Source organism: Pipistrellus hanaki (assembly GCF_964339955.1).
Source record: "Pipistrellus hanaki genome assembly, chromosome: 6".
NCBI lineage: Eukaryota > Metazoa > Chordata > Mammalia > Chiroptera > Vespertilionidae > Pipistrellus > Pipistrellus hanaki.
The window spans coordinates 83161929-83189258 of NC_140508.1; the positions used below are offsets into that span (position 1 = coordinate 83161929).

At 50.3% G+C, this 27330-nt stretch overlaps 3 protein-coding genes across 3 annotated transcripts in view; 2 read left to right on the forward strand and 1 right to left on the reverse strand.

Moving 5' to 3' along the window:
* TOP1 (DNA topoisomerase I) overlaps positions 1-6021 on the forward strand; it is an 83455-nt gene extending 77434 nt beyond the window's left edge. Inside the window, exons 18-21 of the mRNA XM_084887553.1 lie at positions 129-256; positions 3035-3129; positions 3362-3511; positions 4879-6021. Coding sequence (XP_084743679.1) covers positions 129-256; positions 3035-3129; positions 3362-3511; positions 4879-4981 — 476 coding nt within the window. The 3' untranslated portion in view covers positions 4982-6021. The remainder of the gene's footprint in view (positions 1-128; positions 257-3034; positions 3130-3361; positions 3512-4878) is intronic.
* ZHX3 (zinc fingers and homeoboxes 3) overlaps positions 1-27330 on the reverse strand; it is a 280813-nt gene that overhangs the window by 115141 nt on the left and 138342 nt on the right. The window lies entirely within an intron of this gene.
* The window catches only part of PLCG1 (phospholipase C gamma 1), a 37136-nt gene continuing 24646 nt past the window's right edge, over positions 14841-27330 (forward strand). Inside the window, exons 1-2 of the mRNA XM_084887534.1 lie at positions 14841-14993; positions 15330-15673. Of these exons, the coding sequence (XP_084743660.1) occupies positions 15457-15673 (217 nt within the window). The 5' untranslated portion in view covers positions 14841-14993; positions 15330-15456. The remainder of the gene's footprint in view (positions 14994-15329; positions 15674-27330) is intronic.

The following is a 27330-nucleotide window of genomic DNA, read 5'->3' on the forward strand; positions in this document are numbered from 1 at the left end:
AAACTTGATCATTGGAGTGACATGAAAGTCAGTAAAATCATGAGGATGGAACATTGGGAAGGCACATGTGTATTCTTTCTGGTTGTACAAATTCACTCTTTTTTACCGTCACGTTTCTTTCTGTACAGCGGATGAGAACATCCCAGCGAAGATCCTATCTTATAATCGTGCCAACCGAGCTGTTGCAATTCTTTGTAACCATCAGAGGGCACCACCAAAAACTTTTGAGAAGTCCATGATGAACTTGCAATCTAAGGTATTTTGGATCTGGATGGTAGGATAGCAAAATGAAGACAACTGTGTCTGCCATGAGTTGATATTCTGAAAATGAAAGGCATTTTTAATTCAGCCTTCCAGGCTGAGATATCAGAAGGCAGTTCTGGGTTGTTCTGGAAGAAAGGTCCACACTAGAGCTAACCAAATGGAACTCTGAGAGTAGTAGTCTCAGGAAGACACCAAGTGCCCGGTCCCGGCTGTTCAGGGGGTGTTCATTCTATGCGCACAAGTTCTGCACTGGCCACTTCCCATTTTGAAAAGCTCAGGTTGATGTACCCTCTTTGAAATATTGCTAATTGTTGTCTTTATTACACATGAGGATAATAAAGTCTTCACAATTCCTTGCCACGGCCCAGAAATACAATTATTTCCAAATTAGATTGCATCAAATTTAAAAGATGATGCCAAACCGGTTTGGCTCAGTGGTAGAGTGTCAGTCTGCGGACTGAAAGGTCCCGGGTTTGATTCCAGTCAGGGGCATGTACGTTGGTTGCGGGCACATCCCGCAACCAACGTACATGGGTGTGCAAGAGGCAGCTGGTCAATGTTTCTCTCTCATCAACGTTTCTAGCTCTCTCTCTCTCTCTCTCTCTCTCTCTCTCTCTCTCCCTCCCTCCCTCCCTCCCTTCCTCTCTGTAAAAAATCAATAAAATATATATTTTTTAAAAAATTTAAAAGAGGAAACAATGATAGTTAATTTCCCCCCTAGCACAACTATTTTTATTTTTGCACATTCCACAGGAATCCTATTTTATGTAGCTCTTCTTCAAGCATCTTTTGAATGTTAAGGAGAAACTGACATGCAAAATAGATACTATTCCTCTCCTATGTGCCGTTCTCCTTCCTTGGACTCTGCATGGTACTGAGCTTTTAAGCCACAAGACACACTGCACATTTGACGATGAGCATTTTTGTGTAAACAGTGGCTACAGATCTGATCCATTCTCATGTACTAACCCACAGTGAGAATTTTCATTGCTAACAGACATAGGGTTATAAAGGAAACCAACTATCATGAAATATACTTACCAAATACATTGTAAAGTCTGATATAGTAATAAATGTGCTTCCTTATTAAAATCATAAGGTGGTTCTAATAACCTGTAAATTCAAGGTAGTAATGTATATAAATGATACTTGAAGAGATCTGCAATAATTATTGATATGAAAATATCTGTACTATCAATTGCTGATAAAAAATCATAGGTACTACTTTCTTGCCCACATAATTGGAGGAGAAATGATGAATTTCAACTAGAGGTTGTTGAAATTACAGATGTGATATTTTTCCATCCATGCTCACAGAATTCTGTACTTGGACAACTGGAGTTTAAAAACTGCTGTAGAGTGAGACCACATACATATTTTCAGGCCCATCATGAAATTTTGTTCTGTTGAAATATCTTCAAGATAAATACCCATCTGGGTCCAAAGATATGCACAACTATGGTGCTATCTAGCTTCCCTGAAGGGATGCATATATCCACAGTAAATGAATGTATCCACAGAGCTCTCAAATCCTTGGACCATATGGTTGGCAGGCAAAGAACCCTCCAGACCACCCTTCCTAGCAGCTCCCGTTTCTTGCCACTCTGTTAAATAGCTGTTACCTGGTCTCATTTACTCTCCTCATGTTCTGAGCCAGAAATAAAAGCATAAATATTCAGGTGTTGTTTACCTAGTTCAGGAGACCCCTCTCTGGAGGATGAGGAGGTCTTTTGTTGACCTCACTCTGGAACCACTGCTTGGGCAGCCCAGGCTGCCTGCCAGACGAGCCCTCCAAGCCCAGGAACCCTCTCCTGTGTGCCCACACAGCAAACACACGCCCCTTTGCCAAGTGAATCAATGGAGTCTTTGATGCTTTGAGAGAATTTGACTTAGTCTGCCAACTTAGCATTCACAGAAATGGTTAAAAGATTGTAGTGTGTTGCATTTTTAGCCTAAGAAGAATCTGGCTAATGGTGTCTGTGATACTTTTGTGTATAGAACCAGTTCCGTCAGTTTGCCTTGGGACAACATAAATGTTGGAAGTAAGCCATTCATAGTAAAACGCATTTAATGATTGTCTCACAATAGTAGCCTCTGTTTCCAATCTGGGGCTGTGTGTGCATCTAATAGGCAATTCTAGGCTGAGAGCAACAGCCCAGTGTGTTTGAATCAGGCATGCATTTACTCTGCAGAGGTCCCCTTGACCTCCCAGGTAAGCAAGGTGAGCAGGTCTGGTGTGCCTGCCCTCAGCAATGAGAGTTCACAGGTTTGGGGTCTAGTTCCATGGTGTTGCCAAAGGCAGGGCATGCCATGTATCAGTTTGGAATGAACTAGCTGACCTTTGAGTTGCCATTTTTTAGTACCTTGGATATTCTCTTCACACACCCTTTTTTCTCTAGAAGCTGACAGCTCCCCAGAGGGCTGGCAGAACCTAAGAAATGAAGTGGGTTCAGTCAATGCAAGGATCCTGTCTCAGCTGCAGCATTCTTGGAATGAAGGCTAGGGCCTGGCTCAGGTTCTGTTGGCTAAATAGCTTGTCTGTAGCCCTCTTGTCAGATGTCTGTGACCACATTCATCTCTAAAAGATTAGCACCCACATTCCTAGTCCCAGCGGGTTCTCTTCCCGAACATCGGGACTAGTGGAGCCCTGGATCTCTGCTTATAGGATACTCATTTCTTGGAGACATCTAGGTTTCATCTTCTGTGATAGTTCTTTTCTTCTCTCTGGAAATCTTGTATTTCTAAAACTGATTATTCTTCCCCCACCTAGATTGATGCCAAGAAGGAACAGCTAGCAGATGCCCGAAGAGACCTGAAAAGTGCTAAAGCTGATGCCAAGGTCATGAAGGATACAAAGACCAAGAAGTATGTGCCTGGTGGTGTGCAAAACTGGGGGTTGGTTGGTTGAGAGAAAAAAGCAGGTGTAATATCGGCCGGGTTTCTGGGCTCTAGCTTTTCTAGGGTTTCAGAATGATGCGTTTTGGAAATCTCTGTACTTGGGACTTTTCTGCTTTTACTGCCCCCTAAGTGGCAGGGTGGGGTTGCAGTGTTCTTGCCAGAGGCCAGGCCTGGTTCTTGATGACATCCATTCTCCCAGGGTGGTAGAGTCAAAGAAGAAGGCTGTGCAGAGACTGGAGGAACAGTTGATGAAGCTTGAAGTTCAGGCCACAGACCGAGAGGAGAATAAACAGATTGCTTTGGGAACCTCCAAACTCAATTATCTGGACCCAAGGATCTCAGTGGCTTGGTAAGCATTGAGCACTTTGCTACTGGCTTGAGAAGGGTGGCGGGATTATGAGAGAACCGTGCACTTCCAGTGCTCTGGGAAACCTCTGCCAGCCTGTGCATGCTGTGAAAGCATCAGAACGTTTTGGATGGACTTCAGTGGTCACTGCTGTTACACTGCCTTTGAGTGTGTTTACATATGTTTTTAAAAGGCAGGTGCAGTCCCCATCCTAGATAAAAATAGAAACAACTCGCCGAAACCGGTTTGGCTCAGTGGATAGAGCATCAGCCTGCGGACTGAGAGGTCCCAGGTTTGATTCCAATCAAAGGCATGTACCTTGGTTGCAGGCACATCCCCAGAAGGGGGTGTGCAAGAGGCAGCTGATCGATGATTCTCTCTCATCGATGTTTCTAACTGTCCCTCTCCCTCTCTATAAAAAAATCAATAAAATATATATTTTAAAAATAGAATAGAAACTCCTCACCTGTATTGAAGGAAAAATATAAAGGGCCCCTCACTTCAACAAAAGCCCATATATATAAAAGGCTAAATATACAAAGTGTCCTCTCGGGAGTTTGATTGCTTGCTATGTCATGTGCTGACCACCAGGGGGCAGCGTGGAACAAAGGAAGGCCCCTGTTGGCAGCTGGAAGGCCCCAATGGGCCCTGCTTGTTGGCCAGGCCTAAGGACCCTACCCGTGCACAAATTTCATGTACGGGGCCTCTAGTGTTTTAATAAAATAATTTGCAAGTGAAGAAGGAAAGGTAGGAACAAGGAGGAAAAATAAAAATGAGAACACAGATCTAAGCAACCTATACAAAGAGTTACAGGGACCTTTTAACAAAGGCAGATAAATTTTCTATGGTTTGCTCACTTCATCCCCTACAACACGCGTGCGTGCGCGCACACACACACGCGCGCACACACATAAAATAATATCCCCAAATGAATAGCTTTTATGAAGATGCTTATTAGTTAACTTGAGTTGCTGAGTTCTTGGCCTAGGTAGAAGAATCATCCTTATGGCACCTACTCTCCTAAGCCTTTTTCTACCCTGCTTCTGCCCTGTTTGATGCCAGGGGATTGGTTAGTTTGCAAAGCACTATGGACTTACGCCAGATGCTTGGGTTGTTTTCAGCTCTGTGCTCACTAGCTGGATGAGAACATAATTGCTCTGCCTTAATCTTTTCATCTGCATCTTTCCCATTTGTGCATTTGCAGTAGCACCTCCTGTAGAGGTCACTGTCGAAGTTAGAGTGAGTTGACCGCCTGAATTCTCGTTCTCCCCAGATGCACGTGAAGGAGAAGGCCGCATTTCCAAGCCTTGGCCTCAGGTTTGGGCTATTGCTCCTAGAGACACTAACCCCCTTTTCTCCCTTGTTTGCAGGTGCAAGAAGTGGGGGGTCCCAATTGAGAAAATTTACAACAAAACCCAGCGGGAGAAGTTTGCGTGGGCTATTGACATGGCTGACGAGGACTATGAGTTCTAGCCAGTCTCGAGGAGCAATTCTGTGAAAAGGAACAGTGTGGTTTGGAGAAGATGGATAAACTGTGAGCCTCGCTTGCCCTCACACCTGAGGGAGAGAGGCAGCAAGTCTTAACAAACCAACATCTTTGAGAAAAGATAAACCCGAAGATATTATAAGGGAGAGCTGAGCCAGTTGTCCTATGGACAACTTATTTAAAAATATTTCAGATATCAAAATTCTAGCTGTATGATTTGTTTTGAATTTTGTTTTTATTTTCAAGAGGGCAAGTGGATGGGAATTTGTCAGAGTTCTGCCAGACAAATTCGCTGTTTCACTGACACATTTGGATTCTCTTAGCTACTGTATACAAAATCCGATTATATTGGTGCGTTTTTACAGTTAGGGTTTTGCAATAACTTCTATATTTTAATAGAAATGAATTCCTAAACTCCCTCCCTTTCCCCTATTTCAGGAATTTAAAATTAAATAGAACAAAAACCCGGCGCACCTGTTAAGAGTTGTCAATATCTATTGTCATGGGAATCAATTTTCATTAAAACTTGAAGCAGTTGTGACATCGGCAGTGTTTTGGTTCAGACACCTGTTCACAGAAAAGCATGATGGGAAAATATTTCCTGACTTGAGTGTTCCTTTTTAAATGTGAATTTTTATTTCTTTTTAATTATTTTAAAATATTTAAACCTTTTTTTCTTGATCTTAAAGATCGTGTAGATTGGGGTTGGGGAGGGCTGAGGGGTGAGTGAGTCTAAGGATAATGAAATGATCAGTGACTGAAACCATTTTCCCATCATCCTTTGTTCTGAGCATTTTCTGTACCCTTTCAAAGATACCATCTTTTTCATTTTAAACGTGTCTTTCACCTGAAAGATTTTATTGTATACAAAGTGTCACAGGTCAATAAATCTAGAGGAAAATGAGTATTTGGTCCAAAAAAGAAAAAGAATCAAGATTTTAGGGCTTTTATTTTTTTCTTTTGTAATTGTGTTAAAAAAAAAAAAAAAAAAAAAGGAAAAAAAAGGAAAAAAAAGAACACATAAAAAGCAGAATTTTAATGTGAAAACATTTTTTGCTATAATCATTAGTTTTAGAGGCATTGTTAGTTTAGTGTGCGTGCAGAGTCCATTTCCCACATCTCTCCAAGTATCTTCTATTTTTATCATGAATTCCCTTTTAATCAACTGTAGGTTATTTAAAATAAATTCCTACAACCTAACGGAAACTAAGTCTCTGCCTCTTTGTTACCTAGGGCTCCAGGCCAGAATGGGGCTCTGGGGTTGGGACTTACTTGGTATTGGAAGTGGTCTGGTCTGGCTGCTCGGGTCAGCAAGAGTGGGTCCCTCCCCAGGAGTCCTGCTGCCATGGGTGTAGGAAAAGGAGAGCCGAGTCCACACCCTTAGACTGAAGGCAGGCCCAGGAAGTGAGGGAGAGTACAGAAAGTCTCCAGGAACAGATGGGGTGCAGGGATTGGATTAGAAGGTTAGAGCAAGTGTTTGGGGGATTGCTTTCCATGTGCTGGCCAGGAGCAGTAGGGAGCTTCTTTGGGTTTCCTTGTGTGGCTAGACTTAACTGGAGAGCAGGAATTGAGGGTACTAAGCCAGTTAGGACACTGGATCCCAGAAGCCCTCTCTCTGGTGGAATGCAGACTTCTCCCTGCATTGATTGATTCAAAGAGTGATCTGTGACCATTTCCCAGTGCTCTGGTACCAGGCTGACCAGGGACCCTACAAAAATTAATCCTTTCCTCATCCTAGGTTACAGAGAAGTCGAATTCAGCGTGAAGGATGAGCTCTCTGGATCCAATGGAACAGGAAGGCCAGAGTGGTCAGAATTGGTCCCTTAGCTGTAGGCCCGCCTGCTAGCATGTGCAAGTATGTTCTGGAGCAGAGCCATCTCCTTGATAGTCTTAGAACTCCCAGACGCTGGGCCCATTGCAGATAATCGGGGGGAGGGGAGCAGGCTCCTTTTTTGGCAGCCTGCATTTCATTGGCCAGTAAGGGGGGTAGCATTCACCCCAGGGAATAAAGGAAGTTAAGTATCCACCATGGCTTTGGAGCAAGAGATTGCAGCCAGGTATTTTTTAATTTGGTGGTGTAGCTAGATCACTGAATGTAAAGAATAGCAACAGAGGATCTTTCGGTGTCCAACTGATAGGTTTTATGACTGGTGGGTGGGTGATGAGAAAGGGGACCTCAAGTTTGGGATTTGAGCAGAACCTGCCTCAACCACGGCACAAACTTTGGTCCACAACCAGAAATCAAGGACGGGGGGCCTTGCAGGCAGAAGATTTTATTAGTGAGTAGGAACTTGTGCCTACCTTTTCCAGTCTTCAGAAGGCAGGTGCAGGGCAACTAGGTGCTGGTTAAGAACAACCGTGAAGAGCATCCTGAATGGTGGCAACAGGCCTCAGAAAGGAAGCCAGAGAATGGGAAGCTGGCCTGGCTACTGAGCATGAGGGAAGAAGCTGAACAGGGAGGGGAAGGCCAGATGTGAAGGGCCCTGAAGGATGCTTGAGCGTGGAGTCAGGAGACTGCCTCCCTAGCCTGTTCACCCACTGGTTGGTTCCCTCCTCCAGCTATGTGTTGTTTTTTTAACCACTCCCTCCTGTCAGGCCTTTCTGTGATGCTTGAGTCCGGCTGTGGGCAAAGGGAGACTGCCTTTATGTGCTACCTGAGCCAGACTGCTTGGTGCTTCCTTACCTACTCTCCCCCACACCTCTCACACCTGGTCAGCAGGTCCTGTCCATTCTCCCTGCCAAACCTACCTGAGGCCTCTTTCACATTTAAAACATGAAAAAATAAACCACAACTCCCAGCCCTTTCCAGCCACCACCCCCTCCCTCTCCATTTCACAAACAAGCACCTGGAATGAGTCATGGACACCAACCCTGTCATTCCCCACCCACTGCAACTGGTTTCTCCATCTTGCCCCCAATTCCCTTCTCCATCTGACCACACTCACCAATGAAGGAGGGACCAAACCAGTAAATGGGCAGCTGACTACTATTTTTTAAACTGCAAATGTACCATAATTTTTGGTAACTGCTGAGTGGTGCAGACATCACTATAAATCAGTTTTTGAATTTCATCCGCCCAGTAAGAGCTCTCTCCCCCTCCCCCTTACCTCCAACCTTCACTAGTCTTCCTTTGTAAATTATCTTTACGGGACACCTCACATAATGTGAAATTATACAGTATGTGACTACCCCCTTAAAGCACTTCTCTCTGGCTGCCACAATGCCACCTTCTGGTTTGGCTCCTACCTCTATCAGGCTGTTGCTTCTCAGTTACTCCTTACACGGCCTGGTTTCATTCACACCTAGATCCCTTTTCTGAGCTCCAGACACATTGCCAACTACATACCTGCGGGGGACATGGGCTACTCAACCTCAAGTCTCTAGAACTGAGCTCAGGACCTACTACAAGCCGGATGGTGAAACCCATCCACTCTGTCCCTCACCCGGAACCCTGGAGAGCCATCACCCTTTCTCACACGTCCAATAAATTAATGACTCAGAAATCACCTCCTACTACCTACTACTCTGAATAGAGGTATTTCCCCACAGAAAACTTAACCTTTTTTTCTACATTTTGGTCCTTACAAAATCCCTCATATAATGGGATGCTCTCTAAACTTGTTGTGAAACAAAAAGTACTTTTTTTTGGAGAAAACACATTACCCTAAGATGACCTCAGCCAAGCTACTTTTGGATGATTATAAGTAGTCCCATGACGAAATCAGTAAACAAGGAGGCAAAGAAATTGACCACACACTGAGTAATTATTTCTCACAGTCCTAAGTATTACATGTAAACAAACCTCTAACGGTCATCTTAAATAGCAATATGGTGTTGGGTTTGTTTTTTTTAGGTTTGATAATGGTACTATAGTTCTATATATAGTTTAAAAAAAAAACCTCAGAAAAACAACTGAAATATTTATGGATAACCCTATAGAGTTAAGATTTGTGTCAAAACATTATAGACGGGGTCTGTGGGTAGTCTGACCCACTGAATACTAATATATAGCTATGGGAAAATGGAAAAGAAACCTGTTTTTAATGTTATACAAAAAGGCAGTCAGGCCTATTTAAAATTCCCAGTGATAGCATCATATAATGATTCAAAAAGTATTCTCTCTACAGCAATGTGGACAAATCTCAAAAACTTAATGCTGGACTTGGACACAATGGTGCATATGCTAATGATTTCAGGTATATGAAATCCTACAATGGATAAAACTAATCTGTAGTAACAAAGTAGATTAGTTGATGGCCAAATGGGGGGCAGGAAAAATGTTCTACATCTTGACTGGGTGGTATGCATTTGCCCTAACCGGTTTGGCTCAGTGGATAGAGCATCGGCCTGCGGACTCAAGGGTCCCAGGTTCGATTCCAGTCAAGGACATGTGCCCTGGTTGTGGGCACATCCCCAGTGGGGAGTGTGCAGGAGGCAGGTGATTGATGTTTCTCTCTCATCCATGTTTCTAACTTTCCCTCTCCCTTCCTCTCTGTAAAAATTCAATAAAATATATTTTAAAAAAATAAAATGGATGCATTATATTATAGGTAAATTATTTCTCAGTAAAGTTGATTTTTCAAAAGAGCGCTCTCTCAACTTAGAAGGCAGCAAAGTGATGTTCTTTCAGAAATTATATTAGATGACTCAAAAAGTGGCTCTAGTGATTTCTACAAAGAAATGAAAGATTCATGTAAAGAGTTCAAACATTATTACTACAAAAGTACGAGTCAAGAAAATAACATTCACAAATATATTGTTTCAAATAATATGTGATTTAAGATATGTATGTGTAACTAAATAAACTTATATTTGGTCATTTGAATCACAGAACACCTGAAGTGACATTTTTGGGAAAACGACCTTATATTTGGACCTGCCATATATTCAGGCATATACTCTTGTCTCTCATTTTGCTCCAACCTCACAGCCATCAAAGGGCTGGGTCAGGTAAGGTCTGTGTCCCTTCTCAAGGTCCCAGCAGTCACTATCACAATGAATTGTCCTGTTTGGCATTTCTGTGACCCCTACTGGAGTGGGAACTTGGTCTGATCCACCTCTGCTGTGTTATTGCTATAGAGGAGGCACCAGGGGTATTTGTTAAGAGAAAAGCAGAAAAATAGGTCTGTCCCGGCCTGAGCCAGTGGCTAGCAAGGGCTCTCCCGTTCTCTTCCTTTAGTGGAGCAATGCCATATCCCTGCCACCTCCCTGAAGAAGGGATATCTGGAGCCCAGCTCTCCTGCCTCTCTGGGTCTGCAGAGAGAGCAGGGACCATGGAAGTGGCTAGCCAGGCCTCGTTTTGCCTTGAATGACAGAAACCATGAGGTTCTTAAGGGGCTGAGAGTACATTCCAGGCGAGGAGGAAAGCAGGAGGACATCACCTAAGAAGTGTGAGGGCCCACGACTAAGTAGGAGGCATAGGTAGATATTGGGGCCAGAGGTCAAGGAGCCTAGGCCAAAGGTGGGGAGGAGGTGAGTTCTTACTGAGTAAGTACTGGCTGTACACCGAGGTGCAGGCTGGCTCACAAACCCTTGAGGAGGGCTGTTAGACATCTCACATAAGAAACTACTGAGTAAATTTTAAAGAACAGTTTAAAGAAAAGGGATAAAGTTTTATGTATGGATCAAATTAGACACTGCCAATCTATAAATCAATGGTGGAAGGGGCTCCACTAAGCTATACTGTTACACCTTTTACAATATATTTATTCAAGATTATTGCCAGAAATGAACTGGCAGCATTTGCTGTAAATTTGTTGAGAGCATTCTACACTATTTCAAACAAGTGTCCATATGAGAAACTTCCTTTATAGTTTATCCCTAGGAAAATAATTTCCCCCTAAGTTACCAGTTACCAGAATAGAAAGAATTTTTGCTTTGGCTACGAGGAAGCTCAGATACGTCTGATTGTCAGTCACAGCAGCTGTGTTAACACGTATTAACCATTCTATAATTATAACTGCAAATCCTATTTCTGTACTATAATATTTTTATCCTTTAAGTACCCTAAACTTTTTTAAAGGGCTGGGAAAGGATAGATTTGTGGTGGGCACAGTGATGTGTGCCACCCAGATTCCCCAACAAGGAAGCACTTGTTGCCCCAGCTGCCGAGAGAGTTGTCAGCCCTCTAAGGTCTCCTCAGCAGCAGAGAGCCAGTTGGCCAGGGTTCCCTGGGGACTGGCCTGCATCACAGCTTCTCCCTGGGTGTCTTCCTTCCGCAGTGCTGTGTAAGTACCACGCGCTAACCACTGCACCATGGGGCTCCTTTCCACAGGGCTGATCCCAGCCAAGGGCACTCCCTAATAAACATTCCGCACACTAACCTCTGTAGAATCTGCTTCCCAAAGAAACCGAACCCGTGACAGCACTTCACCAGATAACTAAAAATAGAAAACGTCAGGTGTGGGTATTACGCAAAGGGATGAGGATATATATACAATAGAATGTTCATACCTACATGGGAGTAACACAGAATTGACTCAAGCTGGGCTGGCTGGGTTTGCATCCCATCTCTGCCACCTCCTAGCTGTGTTTTCATGCATATGTCGCTCCGTGCCTTGGTTTCTCACCTGTAGAATGCGGATAATGAGAGTACTTACCTCAGTGAGGATAAATGAGACAATGTGAGTAAAGCAGTTTTATTAAGCTTACTATATGCCAAGTACTGTTCTAAATGTTCAGTAAATGAATGCCTGGGAGGTCAGGCCCACAACGCTAGAGGGTCCTGTGGGCTGAGACACCTCCCCAGACCTCAGGCACAGGTAGTGGTGGGGGCCGGGCATATGGAAGCGTGAGTGTTGGCAGAAACAGGCCCATGCAGGACCAGCCCGGGTGATGTCACAGGCATGTGCCTCGAGTGGGTGCTGGGCTGCTCCCTCCCAGCCGGCGCAGCTGCACGCACTGCCAATGACACCCACGTCCCCATATAGGAGCCTGTGTTGAGCTGGGGAAAGCCCATATCAGCCACACCCTTTGTGCGCCCTGATTTTCCTGAACCTCCGCAAGCCGGATGGTGAAGGAAGTACCAAACCAGTAAATGGGAGGCACCTGAGGCCTGGGATGCTGGCTCCGAAGTCCCAGGAGGAAGTGGGGCCCTGTTTCCTGAAGGAGGGCCTGGCAGCAGACTGAAAATATGACCTCCTGTTGGCAGGCATTTCTGAAGCCCCTGGGGGCCCGGCCCCGGAGACAAAAACACAAGCAAAAGCAAGGAAGCGTGAGCTGCATTGGGAGCTTCAGAAAATAGAAAAGTTGATTTTAAAAGTACATCCCAGCCCACGGGCTGCCCGAGTTGGCATAAGGAGCTCAAGGAGAGTTGCAGCACTTAGAAGGGGTCCTCCTAGAAAAACGGGCAAAGTCAGGTGGGCAGGGGGGTTCCCATTCAGCCCTCACCTGTCTTCCTTACTTCCAATGCTCCCGCATACTTAGTAAACGCCAGCCTTCTTTCTATTCCTCAACCCACTAAGCTCTTTCTAACCTCAGGGCCTTTGTACATGCTGCTACCTCTAGAAAGTACTTTCTTACCCCTAAAAATGCACCTGGACACCTACTCACATCCGTTGGGCCTTTGTTCAGTCCGAGAGAGGTACTCCTTACTAAAGGATGGCTCTCTGATGTTTAACTCGTAGGCCTCTGTTCTCTTCCTCTGTAGCTCTCATCCCAATTTACCTTACATAACAAGTGTTTAGCTGTTTAATGCCTGTGAATTCCTGGAGGGCTGGTGCTGGGTTTCTCGTTCTTCCAACTCATGCCACCAACGGCCGCGCAGGGAAGCTGGGGGCTGCGGACAGGGGCAGCACCATCTTAAGCCCAAGCTAGCACTAGCCGCCCTTTATGAGCACTCACGTTTTCTGAGTTCCGTGTGTCCTGGGCCAGCCATGCCCTCTCCCCTCACCTACACTGACTAGCCAGCTAGCTTCCATGCCCACGGACTATTGACCTACTTAAGCCAGTGGCTCTCTTCGAGGCATCAAATGCATGGAGCCAGACAGACTTGGGTTCAAATCACCACTTGTTAGTTGTGGCCCTAGGGCAAGTTACAGAACTCTGAATCTGTTTCCTCGTTGTGAAACGGGACAGTAATCCCTGATTAGGAGGTAATTATGAGGATCAAGAGTGACCTGTGTAAGCACTGTTGCCCTGGGTCCGGCATTAGGTCAACTTCAGTTCCCTCCCTCCCACTTCAAAGGCTTGTCACTAGGTGGCAGTCCGTCTCAGCGGCTTGCCTTCCACTCTGGTGGCTGAAGCCTCCTTAGCACCAGGCACTGGACCTCGGGCTGAATACTCCGCTTCCTGAGGGGCTGCATTGGAGAGGGAATCAACACACACACACACACACACACACACACACACACACACACACACACATTACTACAACAAGACAAAGCCAGAGGCAGCTCCACACCATCAACACCCAGCTGGGTGGGCTGCCTGAGCAGCCACTGCTGCGCACTCACAGACTCCAGGAAACCTGTATCTTCCTCTGGCATCTGCTGCATGCCCTCCTGGGCCTCGCACCTCTGAGAGGCGGTAAATCATCCCGCTCTGGCTCCATGTCTGGATGACCGGCTGCACCGTGACCTCAGGTGTCTTTGGTTTGGGCAGTTGTCTGTGACGGGGCAGCTGGATGGCAGGGGCAAATCTAGGGAATGGCTTCAGGAAGACAGAGTGTGAATTACTCAGATACAGGTATATCTCAGATATTGCAGGTTCCGTTCCAGGCCACCTTAATAAAGCAGGTGTCGTGATAAAGCGAGTCATGAAAGGTCTTGCCTTCGGTCTGTAAAAAAGCACAACACCCGTGAAGCGCAATAAAGGCAAGTGCACTAAAACGAGGCCCACCTGGGACACAAAAAGGCCTTGTGGCTAGAGATAGGGCGTGAAAGGGAGGTGGTGGGAGATGAAGTGGGAGAGCAAGGGATCGGGCCATACAGGACTTGCTGGGCCCGGCAGGGAGTGTGGATTTTTGTGAGCAATGAGAAGTCATGGAGGGTTTGAGGCTGGAGGTAGGAAATCATTTCATTTCCTTTAGAAGACCAAAGAGGGTCAAGTTTGGGTGAGAAAAGATGGGCCTCGGTCTTGTGGGTGGAGGGGAGATATCTGAGGGCAGAATGAACTGGACTGGATGAATTGCTGTGGGGTTGAGGCAGAGAGAGAGAGGAATCAAGAGCATCCCCAAGGGTTTTGGCCTAAGCACCTTAAGAGTTTCGTGCCATGTTTTAAGAAAACGAAGCCTGCAAGAGGTGCTGTGTGAGGAGGGATTGAGATGCCTGTTGAGTGGGGACGTGGAGCGGGCAGTGGGTGCAGGGGAGACACAGATTCGGCGCTGCTGCGGGGACCTGGGTGTCAGGGCGGGGGCAGTCTGTGAAGCCTCCAGAAAGGTCAGGTCCTCTTGGGAACTGGCTCAGGGACCCAGCCCTCGGGAGGCTTCTGAGGTTGGAGGCAGCGGCCAAAGAGAGAGGAGGAAAAGAGGGAAGTCAGGCCGGGAAGACCAAGGCGCAGAGGAGGAGCATTTGCAGGAGTGGCGCCTTCAGGTAGGACCCGCACCGCGTGCTACCGCGTGGACGCGGAGAGAGCGCGCGGTGTGGCGGGCAGGGAGATGCCGAGGCCAGGGCCGCGGGCCCCCGGGCGGCGGGTCCAAAGGCCCGGTCGCGGGGGAGAGATGCTCGGGCCTGGGATGCGGACCCTCGAAGGCCAGCCCGGCCGCAGGGGCGGGACCAGCGTGGGTCTGCGGCCTGTGGGCGGGCCCTGTGCGGGCAGAGGGGCGGGGCGGGGCAGCCCGCTGTCCATCAGGGCGCGGCGGCCAATCGGCGGGCGGCCACGCCCCGCCCCCGCCCCGGGGAGGCCGCGCAGAGGACCCGCAGCCGCCGCGAGAGGCGGCCAGCCTGGCTCCCGGCGCGGGCAGCCCGCCCCGCTGCTGGGTTTGACTCGCGGGCGCGGGGGCCGCTCGGCGCCCTCACCGCTCCCTCCTGCGGCCTCGCGGGCGGCGCTCGGGGACCGGGGGTGAGGACGCGGCCGCGGCCGGGCCTGTGCGGGGCGGGGACGGGGCGACAGGGCCGGCGCGCGGCTGCCGCGCGTGACGAGCTCGGCCGCGGCCGCGTGAGGAGGAGGCTGCGGGACGGAGGGCGCGCGGGCCCGCCGCCGGGGCGCCGCGGTCCCCGGTCCCCGCCCGGGCCTGCCGGGGGGCCGCGGGGCGCAGGCGCGGCGGCGGGGGCGGGGGCGGCGGGCGGGGGTCCTCCCCACGGGCTCGCGGGCGTCTTTGTTCCCGGCGCGCGGGCCGGGGCGGGGCCTGCGGGCCGCCCGCCCTCCGCTCAGGCCCCGCCCCGTCTCCGCCCGCAGGAGCCGCCGCCGGGCCCTCGCCGGCCGCTCAGCCTCAGCCTCAGCCTCGGCCCCCGCCGCCGCCGCCGCCGCCGCCGCCTCGTCTCGCCGGCCGAGCCCGCGCCGCCGCCGCCCCCGCCGCGGAGCCATGGCGGGCGCCGCGTCCCCCTGCGCCAACGGCTGCGGCGCGGGCGCGCCCTCGGACGCCGAGGTGCTGCACCTCTGCCGCAGCCTCGAGGTGGGCACCGTCATGACTTTGTTCTACTCCAAGAAGTCGCAGCGGCCCGAGCGGAAGACCTTCCAGGTCAAGTTGGAGACGCGGCAGATCACGTGGAGCCGCGGCGCCGACAAGATCGAGGGGGCCAGTAAGTGCGCCCCCGTCCCCCCCGCCCGGGGCCTGCTGCCCGCGGGGACCCGGGCCCGCGCGCGACTCCCGCAAACTTTCCGGCCTCGCCGGCCCCGCCCCCGCCCCGCCCCCGCCGCAGCCCCGGGGGTCATCCCGGTGGGGGCATCCGGGCCCTCGGGCGCCTGACAGACCCCCCTTCCCCAGCCGGGGGCAGCGTTCTGGCGCTGAGCCCGGAGGTCTGAGCGCCCTGGCGGGCGGGAGGCCGGCGGAGCGGGCATCGTGTCCCCCTTTTCCCCTCCCATCCCCTCCACGGGGTGGTGGTCGTCTTGGGGGGTGAGGGGCGCCGAGGCAGAGCCTCCGCCCAGCCAGCCCCCGAACCCGGGCCTGACGGGACGGTGGCCTCCCCAAACCCTTTCTCCTAAGAAGAGCAGTCTTGGGGGAACTCTTGGGCCCCCCAGGCTGGGTTCTTGTTTGCCAAGGAGCCTTGGGGTTCTGGAAGTAGAACTTGGGGAGATGCCGGGGTCAGGCTGGTCTGGAGCAGAACCTGGGCTGCTCTTCTCCCTCCTGGTGGTCCTGTTTGGTTTGGCAAAGCCTGCGAGGAGGCAGCGCTGCCTCTTCCTGCCGCCGCTGCTTTTGTTCGGAGGCTGACTTCGGAGGTCTGTGTGGGCGGAGAGGAGCCGGGCTCCCCTTGCCCTCTGGAAGCGCCTTCTGCAAGCTTGGCTCCAGAGTGGCCAGCCCTGGAGTCAGGTACTCTCTTCTAGAACGGGCAGCCAGTTTGGGGGGGTGGGGGGGGTCGTCTTTGTGTCCCCCTGTGGCTGCAGGGGGCCGGGGACCACGCACCACTCTTGCTTTCCTGCTTCTTTGCCCTCCCAGGCCTGTGCAGGGCTGCTTTTGCACAGGTCTCGGTGGGAGGAGAGAGTTGGGAGGTTTTGAAAAATCCCGGATCTATCAGAGTGTTATTCCACTTCGTGCATGCCTGTGCTGCGGCCGGATGGGCACCCAGCTCTGTTCTCCGCTCCCCGCCTCCAAGCGTGAGAGGTGATGTGTCTGCAACCCTGTGCTGTGGGCTGCTTCCTGCAAGGTCCTCCCCCCGCACCCTCCTACCCCCAACTAGTGTTCGAGGGAGCCAGGCTCAGAACTAGGTCCACGTGGAGGAGGGTGGTCAGGAAGTGACACCCCCAGGGGAAGGTCCTACAGACCTCCTTGGGCATGGTGTATATGCTTGTAGATGGGGAGGAAGGAAATCTTGTGGTGAGGCAGCCATCCTCAACTACAGACTCCAAATCTGATACAGCTGCCTCCCCACATGACCCCGTTGGTCCTGTCAGCCACTGGGGGAAAATGTTAGTGATCTGAGAGACAGGATTTCAAAGTGGAGAAAGGACAGGCATTGCTGAGGGTTGAGATAGTTCTGGGAGCATCACTAGGTGTCGGACTCTAGGCACAGCCCCTTCCTTGCTTCTGCTGTGCTCCCTGTGAATTTGTGGCACTGCCTGGAGGTCCCCATATAGAGATCCCCTGGGTAACAGGCTGCATTTCAAACCATTCATGTGACCAGCAGGCCATAAAGCAGCGCTAATGGAAGGTAAGGCTGGCTTTGAAGCCCACGTTTTAGTTGTGTGTGGATCCCTCTCTTCCCCTTCCCCCCATTACTTATCTCCTCCGAGCCTTAGTTTTCATCACCTTTCAAATGGGAGTAATAATATATCCAACATATACCGTATGCCTGATATGAAGATTAAACGAGGAAATTGATGTGAAACATTTAGCGCAGTGTCTGACACATGAATGTTGAATAAATGTGAACAGTTATTATAATAATAACAATAGATTATGACTGTCTTCCTAGACCCTGAACTGTGAATGTTGTAGAGGTGGAGTGTGGCCATAGCAGAGGGTGAGGGTGCAGGAAGGGAGGAGGGTGGGGACCAGACCGAGTTAACATTTCACTTAGATCTCTGCCCAACCTCTGGCTGGGTTGGAGCGTCTTTCTGTGCACCAAAAGGTGGTGGGTTCAATTCCTGGACAGGGCACATCCCCAGGCGGCGCATATGGGAAGCAACAAATTGATGTTTCTCCCTACACACTGATGTTTCTCTCTCCCTTTTTCTCTCTCTAAACTAAGTTTTAAAAAACAAAACATATCCTTGGGTGAAGATTTAAAAAAAAAAAAAATTTTTTTTTTTGTTTTAAGATCACAACCTAGAAAAGGGGAAGAAATGTTTTTGTTTTTTTGTTTGTTTTTTGCTCCAACCCACTTAACTCATCCACCCTCCCTCTGTGTAGAACAGTGTGTAGAAAAAGTATATGGAGATTTGCACATCTGATGCCTGACTTTCTTGTTTGTAAGTTGGGGCTGAGCAGGAGGAAGTGGTGTGTAAATACAGGGAAGAGTCTAGTCCACGGTGTCTCAGGTCTTTGAGCAATGGATGCAGGAGTGCTGAGGACCTGGGGTGGGTCAGCCCGATCTCACTTAATTAAGGCCTGGAGCATAGGTAAAGGGCGTTTTCAGTGATCTCATTAACTAGCTGGGATTTCAGAGGCCTTGAGCATAGGGTAAGGACAGAGAAGAGGCTCTGGCCCTTTGATTTTGGAGGCCTGGACTGAATGAGTCTGGGCAAAAAGACTAGTAGACACTTGTGTGGAGTTCAGATCTTGTAAATGGAGCCCCGTATGAAGCTGGCCCACTTCTGCCCATTCATGGGTGCACCTCATTGATGGGTTCTGATCCCTGCAGCCCCACTCTGTGGACTCTGAGGAAGGTTGGGCTGCCAGCTGGGTCCCCTGCCACCTGGCCTCTTGCCTGTGCCTCAGGTGTCTGGCCTTTTCCTGCTGGCCTTGCCAGGATGCTATGCAGGGCCTGTAGCTGGGCCAGAGAGAGGGACACATTCGTTACCCGCGGTGTCCTTGGCCCTAAAGCAGTGGTTCTCAACCTTTCTAATGCCGCGACCCTCGAATACAGCTCCTCATGCTGTGGTGACCCCCAACCGTAAACTTATTTTCGTTGATATTTCATAACTGTAATTTTGCTACTGTGATGAATCGGAATGTAAATGTCTGTGTTTTCGAAAATAAGTTTATGGTTGGGGGTCACCACAGCATGAGGAACTGTATTCGAGGGTCGCTGCATTAGAAAGGTTGAGAACCACCGCCCTAAAGGAACAATACAATTTAGGAAAAGTGCACAGCACTCACGTAGAAGACCTCCTGTGGCCTAGCAATGCCCTCTCACTTTACCACTTGTGAAGTAGGACTGGTTTTCAGGGTGGTAGTTTAGCTCAAACGAGGGGTGGAGAAGAGCTTTGGTGCCAGTTGTCATGGTGGTATGACAGGAACCAGGGTGATGTTTGTACTCTCCCCTCCCCTCCCCCCAGTACTGACATAAGTGAATACAAAGCAGTTACAGACTTCCTGCTGAGTGCTACAGACACTTTTCATCATGTTTTCTTGGCTAATTCTCACAAGGGCCCTAGGGGAGAGTTTGGAGTACCATTCCATTTTACAGATAAGGAAATAGAAATACAGGGAGTGAATTTTGCTGTGGGTGATAGTGCTGGTGTGGGACAGCCTCAGTGGACTCAACTCTCCAGGCAGTGGCTGGCTAGCCAATCCCGAGAGGATGCTAAACCTTAGGTTTATGCTGCAAATGGGCCTCAGGCCCGTGTCATTGTGATCTGTGTTTCTCCTCTGAGGAGAAACCTTTGTGCTCAGACCTGGGATGACAGACAGCCTCAGCCTCTAGGCTCTGGCTGCGCGCTTTTCTTTTGGTGTCTTCTGGGTGAGATGGTTCAGTGAAGGGTGGTTATGGGTAAGTGGCCCAGGAGAGGCTCCATGGAGAGCTCTGCATGCCAGTCAGGCACATCTGTGGGGATTTTGGAGCCCTAGGCTTTTGTCTTTAATTTTTTTGGAGCTAATCTTCTAGATGCTAGGCCCCCTTGTAGTGAATGGAAACAGGTCCTTGCCCTCAAGGAAACTGAAATAGACAATGACAATTCCTAGTGGTGTCTTTGATGACAAGGCTTGGGGGTGGCAGAAGAAAGCAGTCTGGACAAGGCAGTCAGGCTCAGAGGAGATGATGTTGGGACAGCTGTCTGGAGCATGACCCCTGTGACTGTCAGACAGGCGAGGAGACAGACCACGAGGCCTGCACTAAAGGCAAGGCCCAAGGCGCCTGCTCAGGCCTAGTGTCGGCAGGGGTTTTCTTTGTGCTGGCTGCTGCTCCCAATGGGAGCGGGGCAAGAACACATGTCCGAAACTCCGGAGCTTGCCATCCCTGCCTGTGTGTTTCCTGTCTGACTGTAGTTTTTCCAGGGGAAGTGAGACCTCTTAGTGTTTCCTCAGCACTCCAGGCTTGCACTGATGTGTGGGTTTCAGACCAGCCCTGCCAAGCCTCCTGTCCATCTGGGGCTCTTTCCTGTGAACCTAGGAAAGGGGCCTGCTGCACAGCTGGCGGGAGGAGCTGAGCACACATCCAGTACCTCCAGCTTCTCGTGTGTGTATCAGTTAGAGATAGTGGCTACAGGCCTTGTTTAGGGTAGCCCATTGGAAGGAGGGGCATCTGTTTGTTCAATACGTATTATTGGAACATCTATTTTTCCACCGAGGGTTCAAAGATGAGTGAGACATGGTCTATGACGTTATTGAGGAAATCCCAGACCCTTGAAGAAGACAGAATTGGGAACATGTAATTATAACTCTGAGTGACACATAGTAGATAAAGGTTTGTACTGCTTAGCAAGCTGGGGGGTTTAGGGAGAGAGCCAGGGGAGGTGACTGTGCACTAGGCCTTGAGCGATTAGGGAACTTGCCCATGCCCTGGTTGAGGCACTGGAGGTCATGTGCCATGGTTGGGAATGTGTTAGGTGTGGTAGAGATGAGGCAGGGGCTGTTGGGGGCAGCTCAGGGAGGACTTCGGTGTGCTGTGCTCATGGGCTGCAGTCTGTCCTGTGGACAGCAGGACTGCCTTGCACGCTTGCCTGGGAGGGGTTGAGGCGGGAGACCCGTGAGCTACTGCAGTTCACAGGAGACAGCTGATGAGCAAAGCAAGGCCTCGCTGTGGCAGGGGAGAAATGCAGTGGTGGTGGAGAAATGGGTCTGGGTCTGGAGGAATGAGACGGTGAGCATAGCACAGATGACCTTGAACAATATGGGTTTGAACTGCTCTGGTCCACTGTATACGTGGACCACTTTATACTTTATTTATTTATTTATTTATTTTTTTAGAGACGGGGTCTCGCTATGTTGCCCAGGCTGGAGTGCAGTGGTTATTCACAGGTGCGATCCCACTACTGATGAGCACGGGAGCTTTGACCTGCCCCGTTTCCGACCTGGGCCGGTTCACCCCTCCTTAGGCAACCTGGTGGCCCCCCGCTCTTGGTGCGGACACCCGATCGGCATAGCGCACTACAGCCCAGAACTCCTGGGCTCAAGCGATCCTCCAGCCTCAGCCTCCCAAGTAGCTGGACTACAGGCGCGCACCACCGCGCCCGGCTACTTTTAAAAAAATATATGCAACCATTTCTCTATGTCCCTAGGTCCTTTGGGTTCAACCAACCACAGATTGAAAATAGTATTTTCAGGGCCAGCTGTATGTATTGCTCTATGCCACTTTATATAAGGGACCTGAGCATCTTTGGATTTGGGCATCTATGGGGGGGGGGGGTTCCTGGAATGTTCGGCACTCATGGATAGTGAGGGATGGCTGGGGAGTCAAAAGTTATACACAGATTTTTGCCAAAGCCGGTTTGGCTCAGTGGATAGAGCATCAGCCTGCAGACTGAAAAGCCCCAGGTTCAATTCTGGTCAAGGGCATGTACCTTGGTTACGGGCACATCCCCAGTGGTGAGTGTGCAGGAGGCAGCTGATCGATGTTTCTCTCTCATTGATGTTTCTAACTCTCTATCCTTCTCCCTTCTTCTCTGTAAAAAATCAATAAAATATATATATATTTTTAAAAAGTTATACACACATTTTCAACAGCATAGGGCGAGGTGGTGTAGGGGCCCTGCCGTTCAAGGGTCAACTGTAGTTTGACATTTGGGCTCTGAACTCAGACAGCCTACGTTAAAAATCCTGTCTGCAACTTGCTCTGTGACCTTGAGCATATGACTGTCTCTGGGCTCCTGATATTAGCAAACTGCATTTATTTCATGAGGTTTTTGTGAGGATTTGATGAGAATATGTGTAAAGTGCTTGCATCGAGTGTGGCCCAGCATAACGTGTGGGAACTCTTACAAGGAGGAAGGTGAGGGAGAAATTCCCTAGGAGGTCCTAATAGACAGGAGCAAATCCCACGGCCCTGTAGAGGGGGCTGGTGCCTGGTCACTAAGCCCTTTGATTCAGAGACACAGAGGCCCACCTATCTTCTCTCTCCAGGCTCTCAGCAGTCCTCTGTTGTCGGGGTCACTGTCCAGGGTGTGATTTTTTTGTTGTTTGTTTCCCACTGCTGACTTTTGTAGGGTGGTTGGGCAGTTGGCTGGAAGCATCTGCTTTGGTATCATCTGAAGGTATCAGATTGGCCTATTTCCAAGTGTCCATACCAGAGCCCATAGTGTGAGACCCGTGTTTTCCAGGAAGTGCTCTAATGCCACCGCCTCATTGTGGTAGAGCCTGCCTGTGCATCTACTGTCACTGTCCCTGCCCATCTCCATTAACTCATGGCATCTCTTCCCACTCTGTGCCCTTTCCTCTGGGACATTGCTTCCAGGAGGCCAGAGAGAGAGAATGTCGCAAGACCTGTTAGTAGTGGATAAGAGACTTTCCCCCTCTCCACTCCCTCTCTTAGAACTGGAGGAGTCTGTGGGGACTTGGAGGAGAGTCCTAGGAGAAATGGGTGTGGCACGGGAGGGGAGTGTTCCAGTTCCTCTTGAAGAGTGCTTTGTTTGGAGAAGCGTGGCACCCGGGCTTCCCTGGGGGATCTTTGAGAGCAGCCAGGTAACAGATGATAAGGAAGAGGAATGGCCTCCAGCAGCAGCTGCTAATTGGGCTGCTGTGACCAGAGATTTGTGGCTAGAATCAGTTAGATTTGGGTTTGAGTCTCAGCTCTTCCTGTGACCTTGGGCAAACTACTTTAAACCGCCTGAAGTGGATCTTCAGCTGTAAAAGTAATTTTCTAACAGAGGGTATTATCCATAGTTGGATGAGATTATATGAGGGTAAGGTTTTATGTGAAAGTACTCAGCACAGCATTGACACTTTAGGTCACTTAATAAGAGTTTGTTTCCTTTGCTTTCATTTTAGTGACAGCCCCAGTTCCATCACCAAGCTTGGCCACAGTGCTGCTCTGATTTCTGTGTTCCTTCTTTGAGTCTGGACACAGATGCCCGGGACATGAAAAAAATCGGGTATTTGAATAGAGTTCTGGACCACTTTCTCATCTACTGTGTTGTTCGAGTTGCACCATGGCTCCATGAATTGAGGGAGGGCAGGATCAGCTCTCTTGTAGATGAGGAAACCAGGGTGCCAAGGTTAAGGTCATACAGCAAGTTCATGCAGTGCTGGTCCAGAGCCTAGCATTTCTGATTTCCACTACAATATTCAGTTTATTCTCTCTCTCTGGAGAAAGTGACAATAAGATGGGCTGTTCTATGGGACCAGAATTTTTTGGTTTTTTAATATATTTTTTATTGATTTCAGGGAAGAAGGAAGATGGAGAGATTAAAACATCAATGATGGGAGAGATTCATTGATTGGTTGTCTCCTGCATGCCCTCTACTGGGGACTGAACCCACATCCCAGGCATGTGCCTTGACTGGGGACCAAACTGATCTCCTGGCTCACAGGTTGATGCTCAACCACTGAGCCACACTGGCTGGGCCAGAGTTTTGTGTTTTTTTGTTTGTTTTTTAATGTGGGCAGAACTGATATCTATTCTGCGTCCAGTCAGATTGGTTTGACCAGCTTAGGCTTCTCTGGACAAACTGGACTCCATGCTTCTGTCTAGATCCTCTGCTGTCCTCGTTTCATGACAGCGCCCCCAGAGAGATGCTTTCCCATCCTGCAGGGTGTGAGGAAGCCCCTGGTTTGAGGTGGGGGGAGAGAGGAGCCTCATTCTGACTTGTCCTTACTGGCTCATGACGACTGCTGTACCTGAGCCTCTGCCAGGGAAATGGGAACCTGGGTGCACTAAGGAGGGCCTTTTAGGACCCCTGGTGACAAGCTCACATGCATGCCTTCATCCATGTTCCTGCATTTGTCTCACATTGTGCCCTAGCCTCTGTGTGGACGTGATTATCTTATGGCTTGTTGGTGGCCGTAGGTCTCTTGCATGGTATCCTTTCTGTAAAAATGAAAAAGAGGAGAAAAACCCAGCTCTCTTGTGCCTACATGGCACACTGAACAAGGAGACCCTCACTTGTGCTTCTCTAGCTTTGGACTCTGGCATTTGCTGACATGCCAGACACCATGGAGTCCAGTAGTGACCATAAAAAGGTTTGGTGGATGCAGCCAGAAAGGACAAACAGCGAGGCGGATAAAATAATTCCAGGGTGTGGGAGTGCTGTGAAGGGAACAAGCCAGAAGCCTTTGTCAGGAGAGGTGAGGGTGTGCTGGGATAAAGCGCAGCCTCGAATCGTGGGGTGACAGCAGCTGGGGCTCATTTGCCCCTTTTGCTGCATGTCTATGACATGCCACACCACTGTCCCTGAGAGTGGTCTCAGTAGCTCTGGGTCAACCTTCTGGTGCAGAGCCTGAACACCTGGCAGACTAGGCTGAAGAGGGATGAATTTCTGTGACTGGGCCAGGGTGCTTGAGGGCAGCTGTGCTGCTGTGGCAGAGGAGACGACTGCCCTTGTGGGTCAAGAGGCTACTTTGGCTGGGGTCTTTGAAATAGGTGTCTTGTGTTCAGGCTTAGGTATGATAGCTGTGCTCTTGCCTGTCACCTCCCTACATTCAGCCCAACACACGTGCCCCTATTGAGCTGCCCCTGCGTCTAGTCTGTTGTGCCCACAGCTCCTTGCTATCACCCCAGAATTAGAACCTCTGATCATAGCTCCCAGAGCTCCTTTGCTGGTGTTTTGGGATTTCCGAGGGAACTTCAGTGCCCAGAGGAGAGGGAAAGAGGCCTGAGAAGGCCGGGCAATAGGGAAGGTGGAGTTAGTTGCTTTGGGGGAGGCTGTGATCCCATGAGATGGGACTCGGGGAATCTCTGCTTACGTTCCTGGCTCAGCTGTTAATATTCTTCCTCCCTCCTTGTAAGACTCATTCCTTTCGAGGTGGTGCTTGGCCAGCCCTGGAGAGGCTGCACTGGCTGTATGCCCAGGCACAAGTACTAGCGCTCTCCCCACTCGTCACCTCCTAGGAACCGGGCCCATTCTGGGAGGGCTCCTTTTTATAGCCCACATGTAGGCTTTGTGTATGGGCTCTGCTGCTTCCTTCCGGGCCCTTCCCGGTGTTGGCAGGTGGCCCTGGCCTCGCAAGACTCAGGATGCAGAATAAATGGGGCGGGGCTTTTCTCTTGCAAAAGATTGGCATCTCCTTTGCTGAGCCCAAGCCTGGCACAGAGGAGTCGGGTTAGGAAGCAAGAAAAGGAGGTGACCCAGTCCTTGATCCTGGGAAGCTTAGATCTGGAACAAGCAAAAAACGGTGAAAACCCAGGGCTGGTGGGAGGTAGTGGTGCCTAAAGTGCGATAAGCTGAGCCCAAGTGTCCACACAGAAATCTGTTCTCTCTGCCCTGGGGGCTCTTTCTCCTATTGGCTGGCATAGCAGCATTAATTAGAGGATCTTTGCAAAGGTCGTGAGGGGCCTGCCTGGGAGCAAGGCGTGGGCATGTGGGCACGATGAGGAGTAAATGGTCTGACCCAAACTCAGGGCCTGGCAGCAAACAACTGACCAGACTGGTGAGGGGATGGGCCTCAGCGAGCGTGGCCACTTGTTTGTGTGAGATCTAATTCTAACTCAGTCGGGGTGGGACGTCTGCTTCGGGGTTGGCTTCCTGTTTTCTTGGACACCTGGGGATAGGGCTGAGCTGAAGTCCTGAGGGAAGTAGTTGTTTAAGGGATGCCCCAGGTCACAGTGTCCTCGGCTTGGCCTTGTCAGGGGGGAGTAAGGCATGGGCCACACTGGGCCTCTGGTGGTGTGGGTGGTGGTGGGGGAATTCTAACCCCTGGGACTGATTGACTCTAGCCACAGGCCCAGAGACTTCATGACGTGACTAATCCCAGGAAGGAGGGGAGGAGTTGGCCACAGGTCTAAAAGGCTTCTCAGCCCCCCGGGGAATGTCCCAGGAGGACAGCTGGGACATTGGGCAGGGACAAGAGCGGGTGGGGTGGTGGGTCTCTGAGGCTCTGCAGACCACTTCCCCTCATTGCACCTGGTAGTCCAGCTGTTTGGAGGCAGTGTTCTTCCTGCCCTAGTCACTTTCTCCACCCACAACAATATTTGGGTATAAGAAGCTTTATGTTCACTAGTCAGTTCCTAAATGGGACTGTGACTTTTCTTGGGAGATGTTAACATACTCTACCAAGGAGAGTAGAAAAGGGTGTGTATGTCACTTGGTGAGGGGTGTTTCTTAGGGCCTCGAGACCAGCAGTGACATACAGAGAAAACCCCGTCAGTGAGAACAGAGCTCTCGAGGTTGTCCTGGTGCCTGGCCTGATACTGGCTCACACTGGAAGGGTGAGGCTCTGCAGGTGGTGGTGGGAGGCAGAGAGGCAGCTATCCTAGGATGCGTGCTAGTAGAGGTGAGATCAAGTGCCGTCTTAAAATGGTAGAACTAGGGAGTTCAAATAAGGAAGGGGAGGCCATCCCTAAGAATCAGAGCTGGGCTTCCTAGAGAGAAAGGCAGTGAGTGGGTGGGTTCTTTGTCACATCAGAGTGAGGTCAGAGTCTAGACAAGCACTGGGGCCTCACCTCCCCAGGAAGCAAAAGGAGGACAAGGAGAGTGGCTTGACTTTGGCTGGCATGGCCCAAAGGGAGTGTGGCCAGATGCTGAGGAGAGGCTGGGCCACGCAGCTCTGGGAGTGGCTACTGTGGTGGCAGGAGTGGATGTCTAGTGAGCAGACCTCTGAGGGTGACTCCTTTTATTACTGAGACTAGAGGCCCAGGGCACAAATTCATGCATAGGTGGCGTCCAGCCTGTCGGAGGAGGAGATGGTAGGAGATTGGCCAGCTGGCCCACCCTGATCAGGATGGTGGGGGGCTGATCAGGAGTGGGGCCAGCCAGGGGGAAGGGCTGTGGTAGTCGGCTGGCCCAGACCCTAATCGGAGTGGGGGGCCCATTGGGGGAGGGGCCATGAGGCAATGGGATGGGGAGCCAATCTGGGGCAGGGCCATCCAGGGGGAGGGGCCACAGGTGGTTGGCCGGCTGGCCCCTAATCAGGGTGGGGGGGCCAATCTGGGGTGGGGCTGGGCAGGGGGAGGGGCTGCAGGAAGTTGGCTAGCCAATTCTGCCCCCTACTGGGGGTAAGGGAGGTGTTTATGGGCAGGGCTGGGGAGGAGGGGCCGTGAGGGTGTTGGCTGCTGCTCTACCCTTGATTGGGGTGGAAGAAGCCTATTGGGAGTGGGCTGGCTGGGGGGAGGGGCCACGGGAGATTGGCCAGCCGGCCCTACCCCCCAGTGGGCAGGTTCGCTGGCCACAGTGGGCATCATAGCCTCTGATCATTCCAGACATTACAGTGTTCTAGTCACTGGCTTTTATATATATATATATATGGTTTCCCACCCCTGTAATTAATATA